This window comes from Passer montanus, unplaced genomic scaffold, assembly GCF_014805655.1.
Source record: "Passer montanus isolate IOZ18808 unplaced genomic scaffold, ASM1480565v1 scaffold127, whole genome shotgun sequence".
NCBI lineage: Eukaryota > Metazoa > Chordata > Aves > Passeriformes > Passeridae > Passer > Passer montanus.
In genome coordinates, this window is record NW_024359499.1 from 719,932 (window position 1) to 735,877 (window position 15,946).

A 15,946-nucleotide genomic window follows, 5' to 3' on the forward strand; every position below is an offset into this window, starting at 1 on the left:
GCCGAGCGGGAGCCGCGGGAGCGCGCTCGCTGAGGGGCCGGGGCCGAGGCGCGGGGCCGGCCGGAGCCAGCCATGGCCCCACGGCCCACCGGCCCCGCTCCGCAGCCTCTCGCAGGCTGGGACGCGCTGGGGGCTGCGTGGGAGGTGGATGAAGCCAGCGCGGGGGCCCCCAGCCCCAGCACCCTGCGCTGAAGCACCCCCTGGCCCGCCCTCCATGGACCCCACACCCACCTAGACACTGCGCACCCATTCCCAGGGGGGCCAAACATCCCCGATTCTCCCCAAATTGTGCAGCAAGAGCCCGGGGTGGCTCCAGGAATCCCGGGAGGGACACTGTGGCCCCCAAACCCGGCGGGGCCTCTCCACTGATCCTGGCGAATTAAAGGCGGGGGGCGGGTGGCAGGAGGGGAGCGGGGTCTGGTTATCATCATTTTTCATTAATTACCCGTCCCTTGGGAGGGGTGAATTAAGTCTATTTGGTGACCTCACGCGAGCTGCCATGGCAACCGCCGGGAAATATTGCATTAGACCCCATCACCGCTGCCGAGATAAGGACGGGCGGAGCGGGGGTGGTGCGAGCCCCCGGCCCACCCCGCGCTGCTGAGCCCGGCTCGGTCCGTGCCAGTGCTGAAGAGCCCCAAAATAACTCCGCCTGGACGGGACAGTAAAGGGTACCCCAAAAAAGGGTGTTTTGCACTAAGAGGTGCTGCTGGGGCAGGATGGGTGCGCGGGCTGCACCCCAAAGCCGCTCGGGGTTCGGGGGAGGGCTGTCGCCTGGGTGTAGGGCCCGCCGTCGGGGACGATCTGCGTGTGTTGTGTCGTTCTGGGGCTGCTGAGGCGATTCTTGGGGTCCCGGCGCAGCCGCGGAGGTGCCGCGGGCCGGGGAAGCTGCAGCAGGCACGGAGCGAGGGAAAGGATCCGGCCCTTCCCGCTGCCGGACCCGCTCGGCTTTGTCCCAAAACCTCCCCAAGGAGCAGGGCAGCTGCGCTGAGCGCATGCCAGCCCCCGCTCCCTCCTGCTTCCTCCTGGAACACCCTCCCGCTTGCCGCTGGCTTTGGCACTTTCCAAACCGGGGCTCAGCGCTGATCATTCTCTGACTGAGGTGCTGGGACCCCGGGTCAAAGTCGGGCTCTGCCAGGAGCTACCGTGGATCTGACCGACTTCTGTCCCTTCAAATCACCGGGTGAAGCTCCTGGCTCTCTTTTTCCCCTTCTCTGCACATCTCTGGAGCATCCCGCCATCCTCCGCTGCCGCTGCCCTGGCAACCGCCGCCCCAGCATCCTCCCTGGACCCGCCTCCCCAAAATCTGCCCCCAAAGCAAGCGCCAGAAGGGACTGGGGTGGCAGGGGGTGGCTCCCCTCAGCACTGCAGCGAGGAGCTTGTATTCAGCCCTCCAGAAAGGGGGTGACCCGGTGGTTGGTGTGGGGAGCCAGCGGTCCCTCCACGCCCTCCTTGGAAACGGGTCATTCCCGGAGCTAGCCGGGAAACTGGGAAGAGGAGGGAAGGAGCCAGCCGGCATGATGTCCTGGGTCAGTCCCCTGTGCTTCTCACAGTGTAGGGATTTGTCCACAGAGGGCACCTCCAGTGTGAGGGTTCCCCCACACCCCACTGACCTCCAGCCCTGGCTCCCATTCCAGCACAAGCCTCTGTCCCCTGGCACTGGCACTGTCACGGCAGCCCCCCAGCAGGACATCCCCACTGCTGACCAACCCCTCTGGACTCACTCAGGCCTCTGGGCTTGGGGTCAGGGTCAGATCCCTTCTCAGGACTGGAGCACTCATCAGCCGGGGACGGGACCCTCTCATGCTCCTCCTGCAGCCTGCGGGCAGAGGGGGTGAGGGTGGGTGGTCAGGGGCAACTGGCTGGGCACCCCCAGATGAGAACGGGGAGCCGTAGGCTCTGCCATGGTCTGGGAACACCGGTCTCATGGCAAGGGGTCCCAGGCACCCTATTCCCCACTAAGTCCATCCCCTGCCCCACATCAAGCTCCCATGTGTGACTTAGGAGCCCCAGAACCCCAAATCCAGTGGGAACCTTCCTCTTGGTACAGATCCCCCTGACCCAACCCACCATTTCCCATGGCCACCCCTGCTGGGCCTGCCTGCCTCCCCCTGTCCCCGTGCCCCCCACAGCCCCATGTCCCAAGGCACCCCCAGCCCCACGTTCCCCCATCCCGTGCCCCCCATCCCCAGGGACTCACCGGTACTGGAAGGGTGCCACAGTGGCAGTGATGGGGTGGCTGTGTGGGGGCCCTGAGGAGAAAGTGATGGCCCCTGACCCAAACACAGAGCCCCTCCCCTGTGAGCCACCATGAGACTCATCCCCTGTCCCTGCCGTGGCTGTTCCACTGCCCTTCCCAGGGGACCCTCCCAGCCTCCCCCCACCCCTGCCCTGTGCTAGGGGAGCTCTGCACAACTCGGTGGGCTCCCCCACCCTGCCTGCCCCCCTCCTCACACTGCCCGCTGCCTCTGGCCATTTCCCAGGGGACACCAGGGGCCTTGACAGGGCTTTCTGCCCGCCCTGAGCAGGGACACCAGGGCTTCCCTCCCTGCCCTCGGCCAGTTCATGGCCAGCAGCTTTGCCAGTGGCTTTGGGCTTGAGAGTCTTGGGAGCAGGGGCTGGCATCTTCCCTGGCCGAGGGGACAGAGCCCTGTGGAGCACAGGGGACCCCGGGGTGCTCAGGGGGGCTGTGGTGTGCAGTTTGCCATGGGCTATGGCACGGGGCACTGGGATGGCAGACTGGAAGTGGCTGCGGCCAGCGGAGTTGACATTGGCTGTCCCCTTCATCCTGGTGAGGCAGCTGCTGGCAAGGCTGTGGAGGAAGAGAAAGATTTGTTACAGCCAGCACAGAGAGGGCACCCACAGCCCCTCAGCTGCACCAGACCTTGAGCTTTGCTCCTACTGGCCATGGATGTCCCCAGCCTGGCAGAAGGCCACTGCACCTCACACCCCAGAGTGAGGACACACAGTGTCCCCTGACAGGGATCCACAGGACCAGGGCCTATTGATGTCCTCTCCCTAGGGAGCCTGTGCAGCCTCATCCCTGTGTCCGCAGTCCCCCAGCAGGTCTCTGCAGAAAGGACATTTGAGCACAGACCCTCACCAGTTAGGGCTACACCACAGGCAGGATGGGGCCCTCTTGGCCCCTCAAAACTTTTTCCTGGTCCCCAAAACCACCTCCCGATCAACCAAGACCACCTCTCAGACACCTGAGGCCATCTCCTGGCCACATAAAACCCTCTCCTGGTCATCTAAGACCAACTTCTTGTCACCTGAAACAATCTCCTGTCACCCAAGAGCACCTTCTACTGGCAGCAGGATCAGCTCTGTGCCCCATCTACTGGTGTCAGTCCCACCCCCACACTGGAGCCCTCCTCAGGCCCAGTGTTCCCCCACATGGTGCCACCTGCCACATATCTCCATTCTCCTGCTGTCATCTTGCTTGTTTGAGGGGTGACTTTCCATGTCACCCCTCAGACAATGCCCTGTGTCCTCGCCTTGCCTTGGGTTTTTCTCCATGTGATAAGGATGTGGTCTCACGCCACCCAAAACACCCATCATTGGGCAGGGCCGTCCTTGCCACCACCAGTGACAGGGATGTCAGCCCAGCTGCAGTGAGGGGAGAAGCTCATCACTCCTCAATCACTCCTCATGCCCACAGGATTTGCCCAGGCAGGCAGAGCAGAGCTCAGCAAGGAAACCAGCCATGGAACAAAGCTCCATCTCACCTGTAGCTCTTCAGGAAAAACAAAAAAAACCCCAAAAACAAAAACAAAACAAAAAAAAACCTCAAAAAAAAAGGTTTTCTTCAGAGGAAAAAATGATCTCCAGAAAGATGGGGAGCTGTGGTCCCATAGGCACAAGGTGCCACAAATCTCCCAGGACACAAATTCCACAGGTTGCTCCAGCATGATTTCACTCAGCCTCCTTGAAGGAAAACCCGTTTTTGGGGTCGCAGAGCATTCTGTGGGGACCATCAGCTCCAGACTGGCCACCCATGGTAAGGGTTCCTCTTCCTGGTGCTGGCTTAGTGTTGGGTGGGGGCAGTGAGTGCATTGGAGGGTGTACTGGAGCCCACTGAGGCTGCTCCTGGTGGGCTGGGGAATGCAGCCTTCCAGGTACTCCCCCAACACACCTCCTCTTTCAAACCACCCGGCCAAGACAGAGCTTCTCCAGAGCTGGAGAGAAGCTGTGGGGCGCAGGGAGATGGCTCCTTCACCCCAAGGGAACAGCAGCCCAGCCTCAGCCCTGCATCCACTGCATTTCCCGGTGGAGGGTATTATATGAACAGAGTCCAAAAATGTCCCAAATTGTCTTATTTTGCCTCTCCCACAACCTGAGCTGCCCTGAGCCCTGCTCCCCCCAGGCTTTTGGGGGTCTGCAAGGACCAAACCCTGCCCCACATTCTCCGCACCCCCGGGATGACCCTGCCACAGGCAGCACTGAAATTCCCTTTTCCCAGACAGACCCACGTGAGCTGGATCATTTGATCATGGAGCCGTGGGTCACGGGAGAAGGGCTGATGCAGATGATGAGATCAAGGAATCGCAGCGCCAATTCCAGCGCCAGCTGGGAGCTACAGAGCTCCTTCCAAGGCAGTTTTGATTAAGGGGCAGAGGAAACTGACACACACAGCTCTGGGCTTGCTCTCCCTGAAGCCTCTGAAACACTGGCACGTTTCAGAGGATGTCTCCCCACATCCTGGCTGAGCTGTCTCTGGCCCTGAGCCACGGCAGAGCTGGGGGAGGCAGTGCTGGGACAGGCACGGGGGGCTCTGGGACAGATCTGTCCTCAAGTCACTGCAGGAGGTGGGATGGAGCATGGGGCTCTGCCACTCCCGTGTGGGCACACAGATCCATCTCGGGGGCAACCACAGCCCCAGGGTGGTGCAATGTGGGCAGCAGGAGCCAGGCGGGGCTGTCCCTGTGCCAGTGGGATTGCCCACACCTACAAAGGTCACTCCTGGGAGCGTGGAGGCCAGGGCTCAGCTCATCTTTGGGGGCCTAATGTTGCCAAACCAGCTGTGAACATCAGCAGAGAGCAGCTCCCCTCTGCCCCCCTGTCTGTTCCCAGGCTGTGCCCCACAACCCACACCTACAAATCCCAATTCTACACTTTTCTCCCCTCTCTTTAAGGCAGCCCCTGCCCCGAGAGTGCTGTGCCCGGGGACAGCAGTTCACAGCCTTGAGCTGCAAAACACCCAGTTTGGGCTGGAAAGGACCTTACAGACCACCATCTCATTCCAACTCCATGCCAGGGCAGGGACACCTTCCCCTATCCCAGGTTGTTCCAAGCCTTGTCCAACCTGGCCTTGGACACTTCCAAGGATAAGGGAACCTTCCTTCCCATAGGTGCAAGGATGATGAAACCACTGGTTCCAAGTCACCCATTTCACCCCAAGGTCCCTGACACAAACACCTGCAGCCCCAGCAGCTGGTTCTGGTGGGTTTTCTCCTAACAGAGGGAGATCATCTGCCCCTCACTCCATAAAATCTGTCTCAAGCTCATCCTCAACCAATTCAGAAGCAAAATCATAATCTAGATTTATGCTACAACCTTTCCCAACACACACTGAGCAGCACCAACATGCAGCACTTCTCCAGCCCTGCCTGCTCCCTGGGCGTGTGGCATCAGGGCTGTAACCAGATTTTGTAGATTTGCTTTCCACTCTGGATTTCTCTTTTGTGGACACAACTTCCATTTCTCCCCCTCTGAGCCCACCAGCAATGCCACAGCTGCAGCAGAAGCCAAAGCTGCCACGCTGGCCACAAGAAAATCAATCCTTCTCTTGTGCTCACAGGGTTGAGGCTTCTCAGGAGATGTCAATGCCTGCAGGGAGCCGGGCTCAGAGCAGTCCTTTTCCCACCACACACACCTCAGGTGCCTCCAAGGATTCCACTGTGCCTGGCTCAGCACTGCTGACCCCTCCCCAGGCTTCATCCTGCTCTAGAGATGCCATGGGCTTCCCGAGGGATGGCCAAGGGATGATGTGGATGTTGTCCCACTCCCCCAGCCTGTGACACCAGCTGGACCCTCATGCTGGGATGCCATCCAAGGGATAAACCAAAGCAGCTCCTGCCACGTCCCTGTTGCCCCCAGCAGCTCCAGGAGAAGCCACTCCTTTGCCCCGAAGCCCCCTTCACATCCAGCATCAACCATCACCAACTAAAACCATTCCTGGGAAAGATTCAGCCCATCCTTGTTCCCAAAGAATCCTTTCTTTGCCTCCAGATTGATTTTACCCTATCCAGGACTGGGTGTCCTGGCACGTGCCCCATGATGATGGCAGGGGAGCAGACGAGCACCCCCTCGTGCTGTGTCACGCTGTGTCACGCTGTGTCCCGCTGTGTCACACTGGCATCCTGCTGCCTCTGCCTGGCTAAAGCAGGTCATGCCTTGACCCAGATAGACTCAGCAGCTCCCTTGCAATTAGCTCAAAAGGGAAACAGCTTTCTCCTTCAGCCCAGGAACACTCTCAGGAACAGGCTGCTGCTCCCCCTCTGGGTAATATGAGCCCTGGGAACTTGCACCTGATTTAATTTGGGGACTTCCAGCTGCTGGGTGAGTTTTTGGCACAGTCACTCCCCTGGGTACCAGCTTGGGATCACTGGGTCCCGTGGTAGTGGAAAGCAGCAGGTACACACGAGGTGTTTCAGCACAAGGGGATATTCTGGAGCAGCCACAGCAGTGCTGTGGGCAGCAGAGCCATGCCTGGACATCAGGGTGGAGCCTCCTGGGCAGCCAGAGGTGTTTGTCTCCCAGCCAGGCAGAGGATACTCATTCCAGGTGCCTCCAGAGCTCAGGTCTGGAGGTGAACTTCAGTTTTTAACCCCAGAGGTGAGGTGGGATTTGATCCCTTTGGATAATGCCATACACAGAGCTACGAGTGTTCACATTGAAGGAAAAGCCTTGGCTGAGCTGTGTCCTTCATCCCAGGAGTGACACAAGCCAGCACATCCCTGAAGGCATCTCCTTCAAAGAGGCATCTGCTGTGCCCGGAGCTTGAACTACTTCCTCAGCCTCGTGTCCAAATCCATCTCACACGTGTGATTTTAGCAGCCAGAAATGAACAGGGACCTGGAGCCTGGTCTCCTTTCATGTCCCCATTTCCATGACCTAGAGGGGTCACTGGAGCATTCCCAGCACTGAAGCAGATTTGATTTTGCTCAGATCCATCACCTGAGCCAAGCTGGGAACAGCCTCCGGCCCTTGGGGGCTACAATGAGTGGCTGCAGCCCTTGGCTCCACCACTGTGCCTTGGAGGGGTCCAGCCATGGGGCTCCCATGTTTCCAGCAGAACAACGAATGGCTCTGCAAGTGTTTTGCCCTTTATTTTGCAGCATTTTGGGGTGATTTTTATGAGCGAGATAAAATTTGTTTCTCTCCCATCACAGCTTAGATCCCTGTCAGGGATGACGTGCTGTCCCATGTCCCAGGAGTCTGAGCATGAACAGTGAGTGACAGAAAATGTGTTCAACCCTTCAGCCTCTGCTGGCACCTTGCTGCTGTTTTGTGCCTGTTTCCCCACCCTGACACAGCCTCTAGAAGGGGTAAGAGAGCTGAAACCAGTCTGATAAACAGGAAACAGGGAGGATGGATCCTTTCCTGGGTGTGCTGGGATGCAGAACAGCTCTGTAAATTGGGAATCATTCTTGAGACACCCTTGGGACTGGCAGCACAGAAACAACAGGGGCTGCAACACTGTGCCAGATGTCCCCATAGAGATGCTCAGGGGCTGCAAAGAATCCTTCCTTTTTATGGGTGAGCGTGGAGGGGGCAGCCTAGGGGTGAACCCCAGGGTGTGAGAGACAGGAGGAGCTGAGCCCCTGCCAAGGGACAGGTCCTGGTGCAGTGAAACAGCTGCTCCCAAGGGCTGCTCCCTGCACCTTGCAGCCCTGTGCAGCACCCAGCCTTGAGCTGCCATCAGGGATGGCCATGCTCCAGCACAGCCTTCTCCCTGGCACGCTCGGGAAGGGCGACAAAGAAAAGGCTCCTTGTGACACAAGGAACATAAAACTTTCCAAAGAGAAACAGAGGGAGCTGGGGCAGAAAGGGGCCTTCAGAGGAGAACAAGCTGCCGATTCAGGAGCCAGGCCCAGCCCTCCAGCCCCCGTGCCCTGGGCAGGACCTGGCCTGCCCACCAGCCAGTGTCATTGCCTGGAACATTGCCACCACCCGCGTCGCCGGGGCACCAGGCTGAGTCCTTCCCCAGGGAGGTGTCACTGCTCTCCTCTCCCACCCCTCCTGAGGCCAGCGTTGGGCTGGGTGCAGGCAGGTGCTTCTCCTGGGTGCAGGCAGTGCATGGGCAGGCAGGTAGAAGTGGAGGGCAGCCAGACCCAGCTCTGCCTGTCCTGGATGTCTGTTCCCCCCAGCACGATGCTGGGAGCTCTGGGAACTGCTGGGAGATGGGCAAGGGCAGGCACTGAAGTCAGCTGTTGTCCAAGCAGACATAATAGAGAAATCACAGAATTGTCAGATTGGAAAAGCCCTCCAAGAACATCAAGTCCAACTGCTAAGCCAGCACTGCCATAGCCATCACTAAACCATGTCCCCAAGTGCCACATCCACACGTTTTTGGAACACTTTCAAAGATGCCCAGCCCGCAGTCACAGCACTAATCCCTGCCTAAGCCCCTCCACAGCAATCCCATTAGCCACTTAACCCACTTCAATAAAACCGGCTCTGAGCAAAGCTGAGCTCTGGGCTGGACCTGCTGAAGCAGCCGCTGTCACCGACCCGCGGGTACCCAGGGGACCGAGCCCTGCTCGGACTGAGCTGTGCCCAGCACACATCCTGGAGGGATGGGCTGGGGCTGGGACAGAGCCTGGCAGCTGTGCGGGGTCTGTGCAAGGGGCTGTGTGAGGATCTGGGGGAGGGGACGGTGTGAAAGGCTGGGCAAGGGTCGGCGATGCCCAAGGCTCCTCCCCGGGGGTATCCCGGCCCCAGGGTGTCCGGTTCACCGCGGCCCCTGCGTGTTCCCCAGCCCGTGCCCACCCCGCTCTCTCACAGCCCTGGTCCTGCCCGGGGCCTCGGGGACCGGGGTGTGTTCCCTCCGCCGAGCAGGACCCCCGGCGGGTGGGTACGGGGAGTGCCCGGCAGAGGCGAGGGGCAGCGGCCACGTCCCGGGCCCGGCGCTGCGGGCGTTCAGGAGCCGCCGGTGCTGGACAGCTCCGCCCGCAGCACCGCCCCCGGTACCGCCCCCGGGCCGGTGTCACCCCCCGCCCCGACCGGGGTCACCTCCACCCGGTATCGCATCCCGAGCCGCTGGCACCCTCCCCTCCGCCGGCTTCCACCCCCTGAGCAGATGTCACCCTTTCCCCCCGAACTGTCGTCACTCTCCTCGGCCCGGTACCGCCTCCCCCAGCCGCTGCAGCCCCCCCAGGACGAGCGTCCCGTCCTCGAGCCCGTGTCCGTCCCCTCCCCAGCCCGCTGCCCACCGTGCCCGCACCGCCTATGGCCGGTGGTGCCTGTCCCCAGCCGCCAGCCGGGGGCCCGCAGAGGGAGTCCCCAGGGACCAGCCCAGCGCCGGAGGCCCCCGGCCCCTCGGCTGCCTGTCTGGGACGGAGCCATCTGTCCGGTGCCTGGTGCCATCTGTCTCCAGCAGCGCTGCCTGTTATGTCCCGGTGTCCCCAACACCCACAGGGAAAAGGGTTGGGCTGTCCCTCCATGGGGTGACACCCCACCAAACCCTCTCCAGATGCACCTGCAGTGAAGAGTCACCTGGGGAGGTTTGGGTTGTGCCTAAGGCTCTCCCACTCTCCTCGGTCCCCTGCTCTTCCCGTGCTGTGTGGCAAGAAGAGCCAGAAGCAGTCGGTAGCCCTGTGGATGCCTCCTCCAGCCCACAAGCCACCACTGGACACCACAGAGCCTGGGGGTCCTCCGACATCCAGCACCATAGCCAAAATACAACGTCTCCTATTGCACCTCCTGAGGGCTTCGAAACCTTCCCAACACCACCCCAAAACCTTCCCAGAACCTCAGTGCTGCCACGGGGCCAAGGACCTCCCAGTGCCGGATCAAGCCCTGGGCCAGGAGCCATCCCCAGCTCCGGTGACATTCAGCTGAACACTGTCTGAGCCAAAACTCCATGGAACCAGTTGCATCACTTATTCAGCCCTGTGTTCCTGCAGCATCACACACCTGGCCCTTTGCTCCTGAGAATTCTGAGCAAGAGCAGATGTGGCGGTGTCTGCGTTCACCGCTGCTCTGCGGAAACAGCCCCCCCGGCCGTCCACCATGGAACCTGGAAGGCCCTGATGGATTTTGGCTTGGCTGCTGGGGTGGTGGGGGGAGGCAGCTGCACAGCAGGGCTGCAAAACACATTAACTCAGCAGATGCTGTCGTCTTTGTTGGTGTATGTGAGTTCTGGGTGGTCAGGATGGTCAAGGGGGCAGGTGGGCTTGTCCCCCCCATCCTCGCACTGGCAAAGCATCCCCAGCACCCCCAGTGCTCCCTGCTGAGACCTCAATGCCTGTCTGCTCCTTTCAACACTCAGCTCTCTCAACACACAGCAGGCATAGCCAAGTCATGGGGGTACCCAAAAAGGCATTTTCCCCCCCTAAAGCAGGTTAAGGATTTAAAAATGCTGCTGGGAACATGGGACGGTTATCACTAGGGACACAGCAACAGGGTGTGCCAGCCAAGTGGCACACCCAAGAGCAGAGACACAGAGCTGAGGATGTGCCATCATCACAGCCAAGCTCCAGACTGGGGTGATTTTAGATGCTGAACCTACTTCGGGTGAAGAACCGAGTGAATGAAAGGCAACCCATGGATCTGATTCCAAACTGAACCCCTCAATCCCTGCCCCAGTATGGGCCATTCCCATCACAGACCATTCCTACCATGAGCTAAACTGCCCTGTCTGGTCTTACCTGGCCAAGCGAGGCAGGTCTCTCCTAATCCATTCTGTAATAAACGAAGCCGCTCTTGCAGCCTGGACTCTTCTGTGGGGTTTGCTCCGAGAGCCCCACACACCCACTGGCACCAAAGGGGCTTTCCCTAGGGATAACCAGGTATTTGCAATGGAAAGCAAAAGCCACAGGGAGCCCTTAATGGGATGAGTGGATTTTCCAGTAAGCTGTAAATCCACAGTGGCTGCTGGCAAACACCTCCCTGCCCGCTCCGGGGGCGGGTGTGTGTGTGTGTGTGTGTGTGTTACAACAGTGGCAACTCCAGAGGGATCCACATCCCCAGGGTTTATCAGAACAACTCCAAGTGTGTTCATGACGCCAACACCCCAAGGGAGTTGAGTACTGTCATTTAATAGATGAGGCTGGAAGTGGCTGGCAGGGGCTGGCAATGCCTGGCCCCAGCACCCCTCACCAGACCAGCACAGCTCTAGTTCCACGACGCTCTTACACCTAAAATTAAACCTCCTCCGTCCAAAGGATTCAGCCAACAGAGCCAGCATGAAGCCATCACATCTGAAGGTTGCCTGAGTTTCCTAGAAGGGAGCCCCAGCATCTCTGAAGCATCCCTTCAGTACCCCTCAATCATCCCTTGGGCATCCTGCCTGCCCGCAGCGAGCAGCCCATGCCAGGGTGGCTGCACTCCTGCCTCCATCCCGCACTGCACATCCCCAGGTGCGGGGGTCGGGCAGGCAGCGAGGAGGGGCTGCAGAGCCCAGGGAAGGCGGGGGAGCAGGGGTGGAGGAGAAGTCGTGCCTGACCGCCCTGCCCTGCTCAGGGGGAGTTTCCGCTGCCGGAGGCGGCGCCGCCCGGCCGCATCCGCACGGGCCTCGAACGCGGTCTGAGCGGGAGAAGGGAGAGCGAGCACAAACCCAGCTCCCCCGGCCTCCAGCTCCGCTCCTCCGTGGGAGCAGGGAATCCAGGGAACTCAGGCAAACAGCGGGAGGCGTTGGCTCGAGCGCCGGCTCCTGCTCCAAACGCGCTCCCCGCAGCGCAGCTGAGGCTTTCAGGGCCCCGTTGCCCCGGTCCGACGGGGAGGGCATGCCAGAACAGCAGTCCCACTGCCCCGCCGGCCCGGGGCACGGTGCCTTGTCCCCTCCTGTCCCCTCCGCATGCCACGCCTCGGAGCACTCCAACCCGCCGTGCCGGCAGGGTGGCAGCAGGGCAGGGGCAGGGTGGCACCAGCACCGGCTGATGAGCGCTCCTGGAAGGGAACTTGCAGGATGTGATCCCACAGTGAAACCCACGGCAGCCCGGCACCCAGATGGGGTGACCCGGAGCCCCTCATAAAAGTCCCGAGGGCAGCGATGGTGCCTCGGGTGATTTGGGGCCGGCATGGGGCATTGACCAGACAAGCTCAGACAAGTGCAAGGGGACCAAGTCCCACAGCCAGACACTGTCTCACCCCAGCTCCTACCCCACCACGACCCCCGGGGACTGAGCAGAGCTTCAAACCTGCCCTGGCCGCTCATCCAGGACCTCCCCCCACCCTGGTTAATGAAAATCTTGCTCCCTGCAATTACTGTCACTTCCTGTGATGATGACCGTGGGTGCCACATGCCAGGGCAACCTCCAGCCCCTCTCCCAACAAGTGTCTCCTGAGCCAGGCACTCAATCCACAGCAGTGCCTGATGGCCATAGCACTGCCCAGACCCTGCAGCACGACTCAGCAATGCTCATTACAGGTCACTTGCTAATGAGCAAGAGTCAGGCTGTGCCAGCAAATGCACCAGGGAAGCCACCAGAGCCTGCTGGGACAGGTTAGTGGCTGATCTGTCACCTGGAGCATTCAAGGAGTTCCCAGAGGTGTTGGCAATGTGCCACCTGCCTGCAGCCTGTGCCTCAGTTTCCCCATGCACTGCCACCAGCCTCATTACCACCAGTGCCACTGACTGCCCCAGCAGGTCCTGGCTCCCTGCACAGCACTCCTAGGACTGGCACTCCTTGGTTAGGAGCTTAGTTAAGGCTTGGGGAGCAATCCTGCCCAGCCAGGACAGGCCAGTGACATGAGATGAGACATGCTGGGGACACACAGGGCAGAGGCAGTGCGGTCCCAGCTGCTCCCTCCCTGTCACAGGGCAACTGCACAGGGCACAAAGGGCTGTGGGAGGACAGAGGGTGCTGTCTCTGCTCTGACTGCCACTAAATGGATGCCCCAGACAGGTGAGGGGGGACTGTCACCCATTTGCCAGCAGCAAGGCGAAGGGCGGGGGGGTCACAGGCTGGTGGGAACAAATGCTGAAGACTTCCATCAATACTGATGTCCCAGTCCCATACTGGTGTCCCTATTCCAGACTGATGTTCCCAGCCCAGGCTGGCGACCAGGCACTTTTTGGTGATGGAGCATTCCAGACATCCCCAGGGAGCGCATGCAGGTGAGGGGACATCCTGCTTGGTCAGGGAGCAGGAGTGGCTCTGCCCGGCTCATGGGCAAGGGGACACACGGTGCCCCCTCCAGCTGCACACAGATCCTGCTCCAGCCAGAAAGGAGGAACATGTCCCCAGGGTTCTCACCTGGTGGCTGCCCCAGCTGGTGGCACTGGGGACAGGACAGGGTGCCCCAGCCTGGTGGCACCACGTCCTGTTCCCACAGTGGTGCCAGCCTGCACCCAGGGCTCCTGCCACCAGCCCAGCCAGGGCCCAGGGGGCTGCAGTGGCCCCACCAGCCATGGGATCAGTGACTGCACCCCAAAATCCAGCCCGAGGGGGTCACCTGATCCCCCTGCCCGTGGCCCAGGCCCCACATCCCGCTCCAGGCCTGGGGCCCCGCTCCCATCCGCAGCCGGAAACACCTTTTTCCTGTCCGTGGGGCTGCATGGGGGGGCAGCAGGAAAAAACCTCGTGTCCTGGCAGGTTATTTACATCCTGCTGCCAGTGGGGCCAGCCTGATTCCCTCCACGTCCCCACATGCACCCCAAGCTCTACTCCAGCCCTGTCAGCCTCATCCCTGTCCCCATCTTATTCCTGTCCTCACCCCCATCTCATCCCATCCTGTCCCCATCCCCACCGCATCCCTATCCTCATCCCACCCCCAACACATCTCATCTCATCTCATCTCATCTCATCTCATCTCATCTCATCTCATCTCATCTCACCTGATATCTCATTTCATCCCCACCTCTTCCCTATCCCTGTCCCTGTCCCCATTCTAATCTTATTTCCCCTCCCAGTTCTCATCCCCATCCCTTCTTCACCCCCATTCCTCCCCTCAATGCCATCCCCCTCCCAACACACCAAGACTGGAGACCCCCTTTACTGGAAGGGGGATCCCAAATCCTGCCCTGGGGACACCATTCTCCCCCCGGTGAGCATCAGAGCTCACCCAGCCCCACAGACCCCATCCCAACCTGTCTCCCCTCTCAGAGCCAGCTCCCGTGCCGGGGTGTGTGACATTTCCACGTCCCAGGAGCCTTCTGTCACATCCAGTCCTAGGAAAACGTCGGGGGAAACTGAGGCAGGGGGCTGGCAGGGCCGGCAGTGGCCGAGGCCGGGGCCGGGGCAGGGGCAGTGCGGGCAGCCCGTGCCCCCCGAGCGCGGCAGCCCCGGCACGGGCACGGGCATTACTCAGCGCCGCCAAATGACTCAGCCGGGATCCGGCCGGGCCAGCCGGGATTTCCTGACTCAGCTCCCCCGGCCGTGGAACTGGGGGGGTCCAGCCCCTCCTTCCAGCAACACAGACACCAACACACGCTGCTGCGGGGTGCAGGGAGCTCCCCCGTCCTGTCACCCCCTTGGGAGCACATGGACCCTCTCTGGCACCGGGGATAATGGCACGGCAGCTACGGCAAAGCCTGGGGGAACGCAGACAGCACCCCAAAAAGGCATGGGCAAGCCCTGCCTGCACGGGGTCTCGCCCTCTCGGGGCAGTCGCGGGTATGCAGCAGGGCCGGCTGCGGGCCTGGCATCCCGGCACACCCAGACTCCCTGGCTCCCCTCCCAGTTGTTTTTTTCCTAGGTGAAATCCGGGAAAAGAGTCGTCCCGGCACTCGGCTCTTCACTGCCTGCCTCGCACAGGGTGACGGCACCTCCGTGTCGCAAGGGGCACAGCCTGAGATGAAATCATGTCAAAGTTTTCCCTCTGTCCTGTGCTATCGCGGTTTGGTCGCAACATTCCCAGCTCCAAGGAGTGTGGGGACGGCTCCTTCACCCCAGGTGGTGCAGGATCCTCATGGGAAGCACCCATGGATGCCTACAGCCCAGAAGCACTTTCCCAGTCAAAAATGAGGGCAGACATCATCACTTGCCAGCACCGATCTGCTCTGCCTGTGGAAAGGAGATGTGGGGCAGCAGGACACACATTTTGGACAGTCCCCGTGCTTCAGTTTCCCCCGTCACCCTTTGCTGGCCGCTTTGTGCTCCCCAGGACTGAATTGGGGAGGCACCACAGCGTCCTCCTGCAGTCCCCCCCTGCCGGGGACAGGAACTGGGGGTGTCCAGGGGACACCGAAGGCACTGGCACACAGGAATTTGCCGGCCCGGTCACGCTGCATCTCCCACTGCTGAAACAGGGTCTCTGCGGAGAGGGGGGGACATCGTGGGCACAGGAGAGGCGACGCGGGGGCTGCCCCGAGTGCCAGGCTCTCCGGTCCCTGCCAGCATCGCTCCTGTCACCGCTGTCCCCCGCAGCACGACCCCATCACCTCGGTCCTCAACAGGGTGTTCCCCGTCATCTGCCGCCCTCACCGCGGCCAGCCAGTCCCCGATGGGGTGTCCCCCATCACCGCCCGCTGTCCCCGCAGCGGGATGACCCAGCCGGTGTGTCCCCGAACCTCACCGCCAGTCCCTGTCGGGGTGTCCCGCACCAGAGCCGGTCTCCGGGGGTGTCCCTGCCTTCCAGGGCCACGCAGGATGTCCCCGTCACCCCCGCTCCCGCCGGCTCCCTCGGGGGCGGTCTCCCGAGTCTCCCGCTCCCTCGGGGAAGTGCCCCACGTCCCGATCCCGGCGCCCCGCTCACCGCTCGCTGCGCCCCGTCCCCGCGGCCCCGCCCGCAGCCGCCGCCGGTGGCGGAGTGACAGCGCGGCCGGGGACCCGCGCGG

At 61.3% G+C, this 15,946-nt stretch overlaps 1 protein-coding gene across 1 annotated transcript in view; it reads right to left on the bottom strand.

Moving 5' to 3' along the window:
- The window catches only part of NAV1 (neuron navigator 1), a 74,218-nt gene extending 58,294 nt beyond the window's left edge, over window positions 1-15,924 (bottom strand). Inside the window, exons 1-3 of the mRNA XM_039698490.1 lie at window positions 15,865-15,924; window positions 2,201-2,812; window positions 1,725-1,819 (exon numbers count right to left, since the gene is read on the bottom strand). Of these exons, the coding sequence (XP_039554424.1) occupies window positions 1,725-1,819; window positions 2,201-2,787 (682 nt within the window). The 5' untranslated portion in view covers window positions 2,788-2,812; window positions 15,865-15,924. The remainder of the gene's footprint in view (window positions 1-1,724; window positions 1,820-2,200; window positions 2,813-15,864) is intronic.
- Window positions 15,925-15,946: the final 22 nt, after the last annotated feature.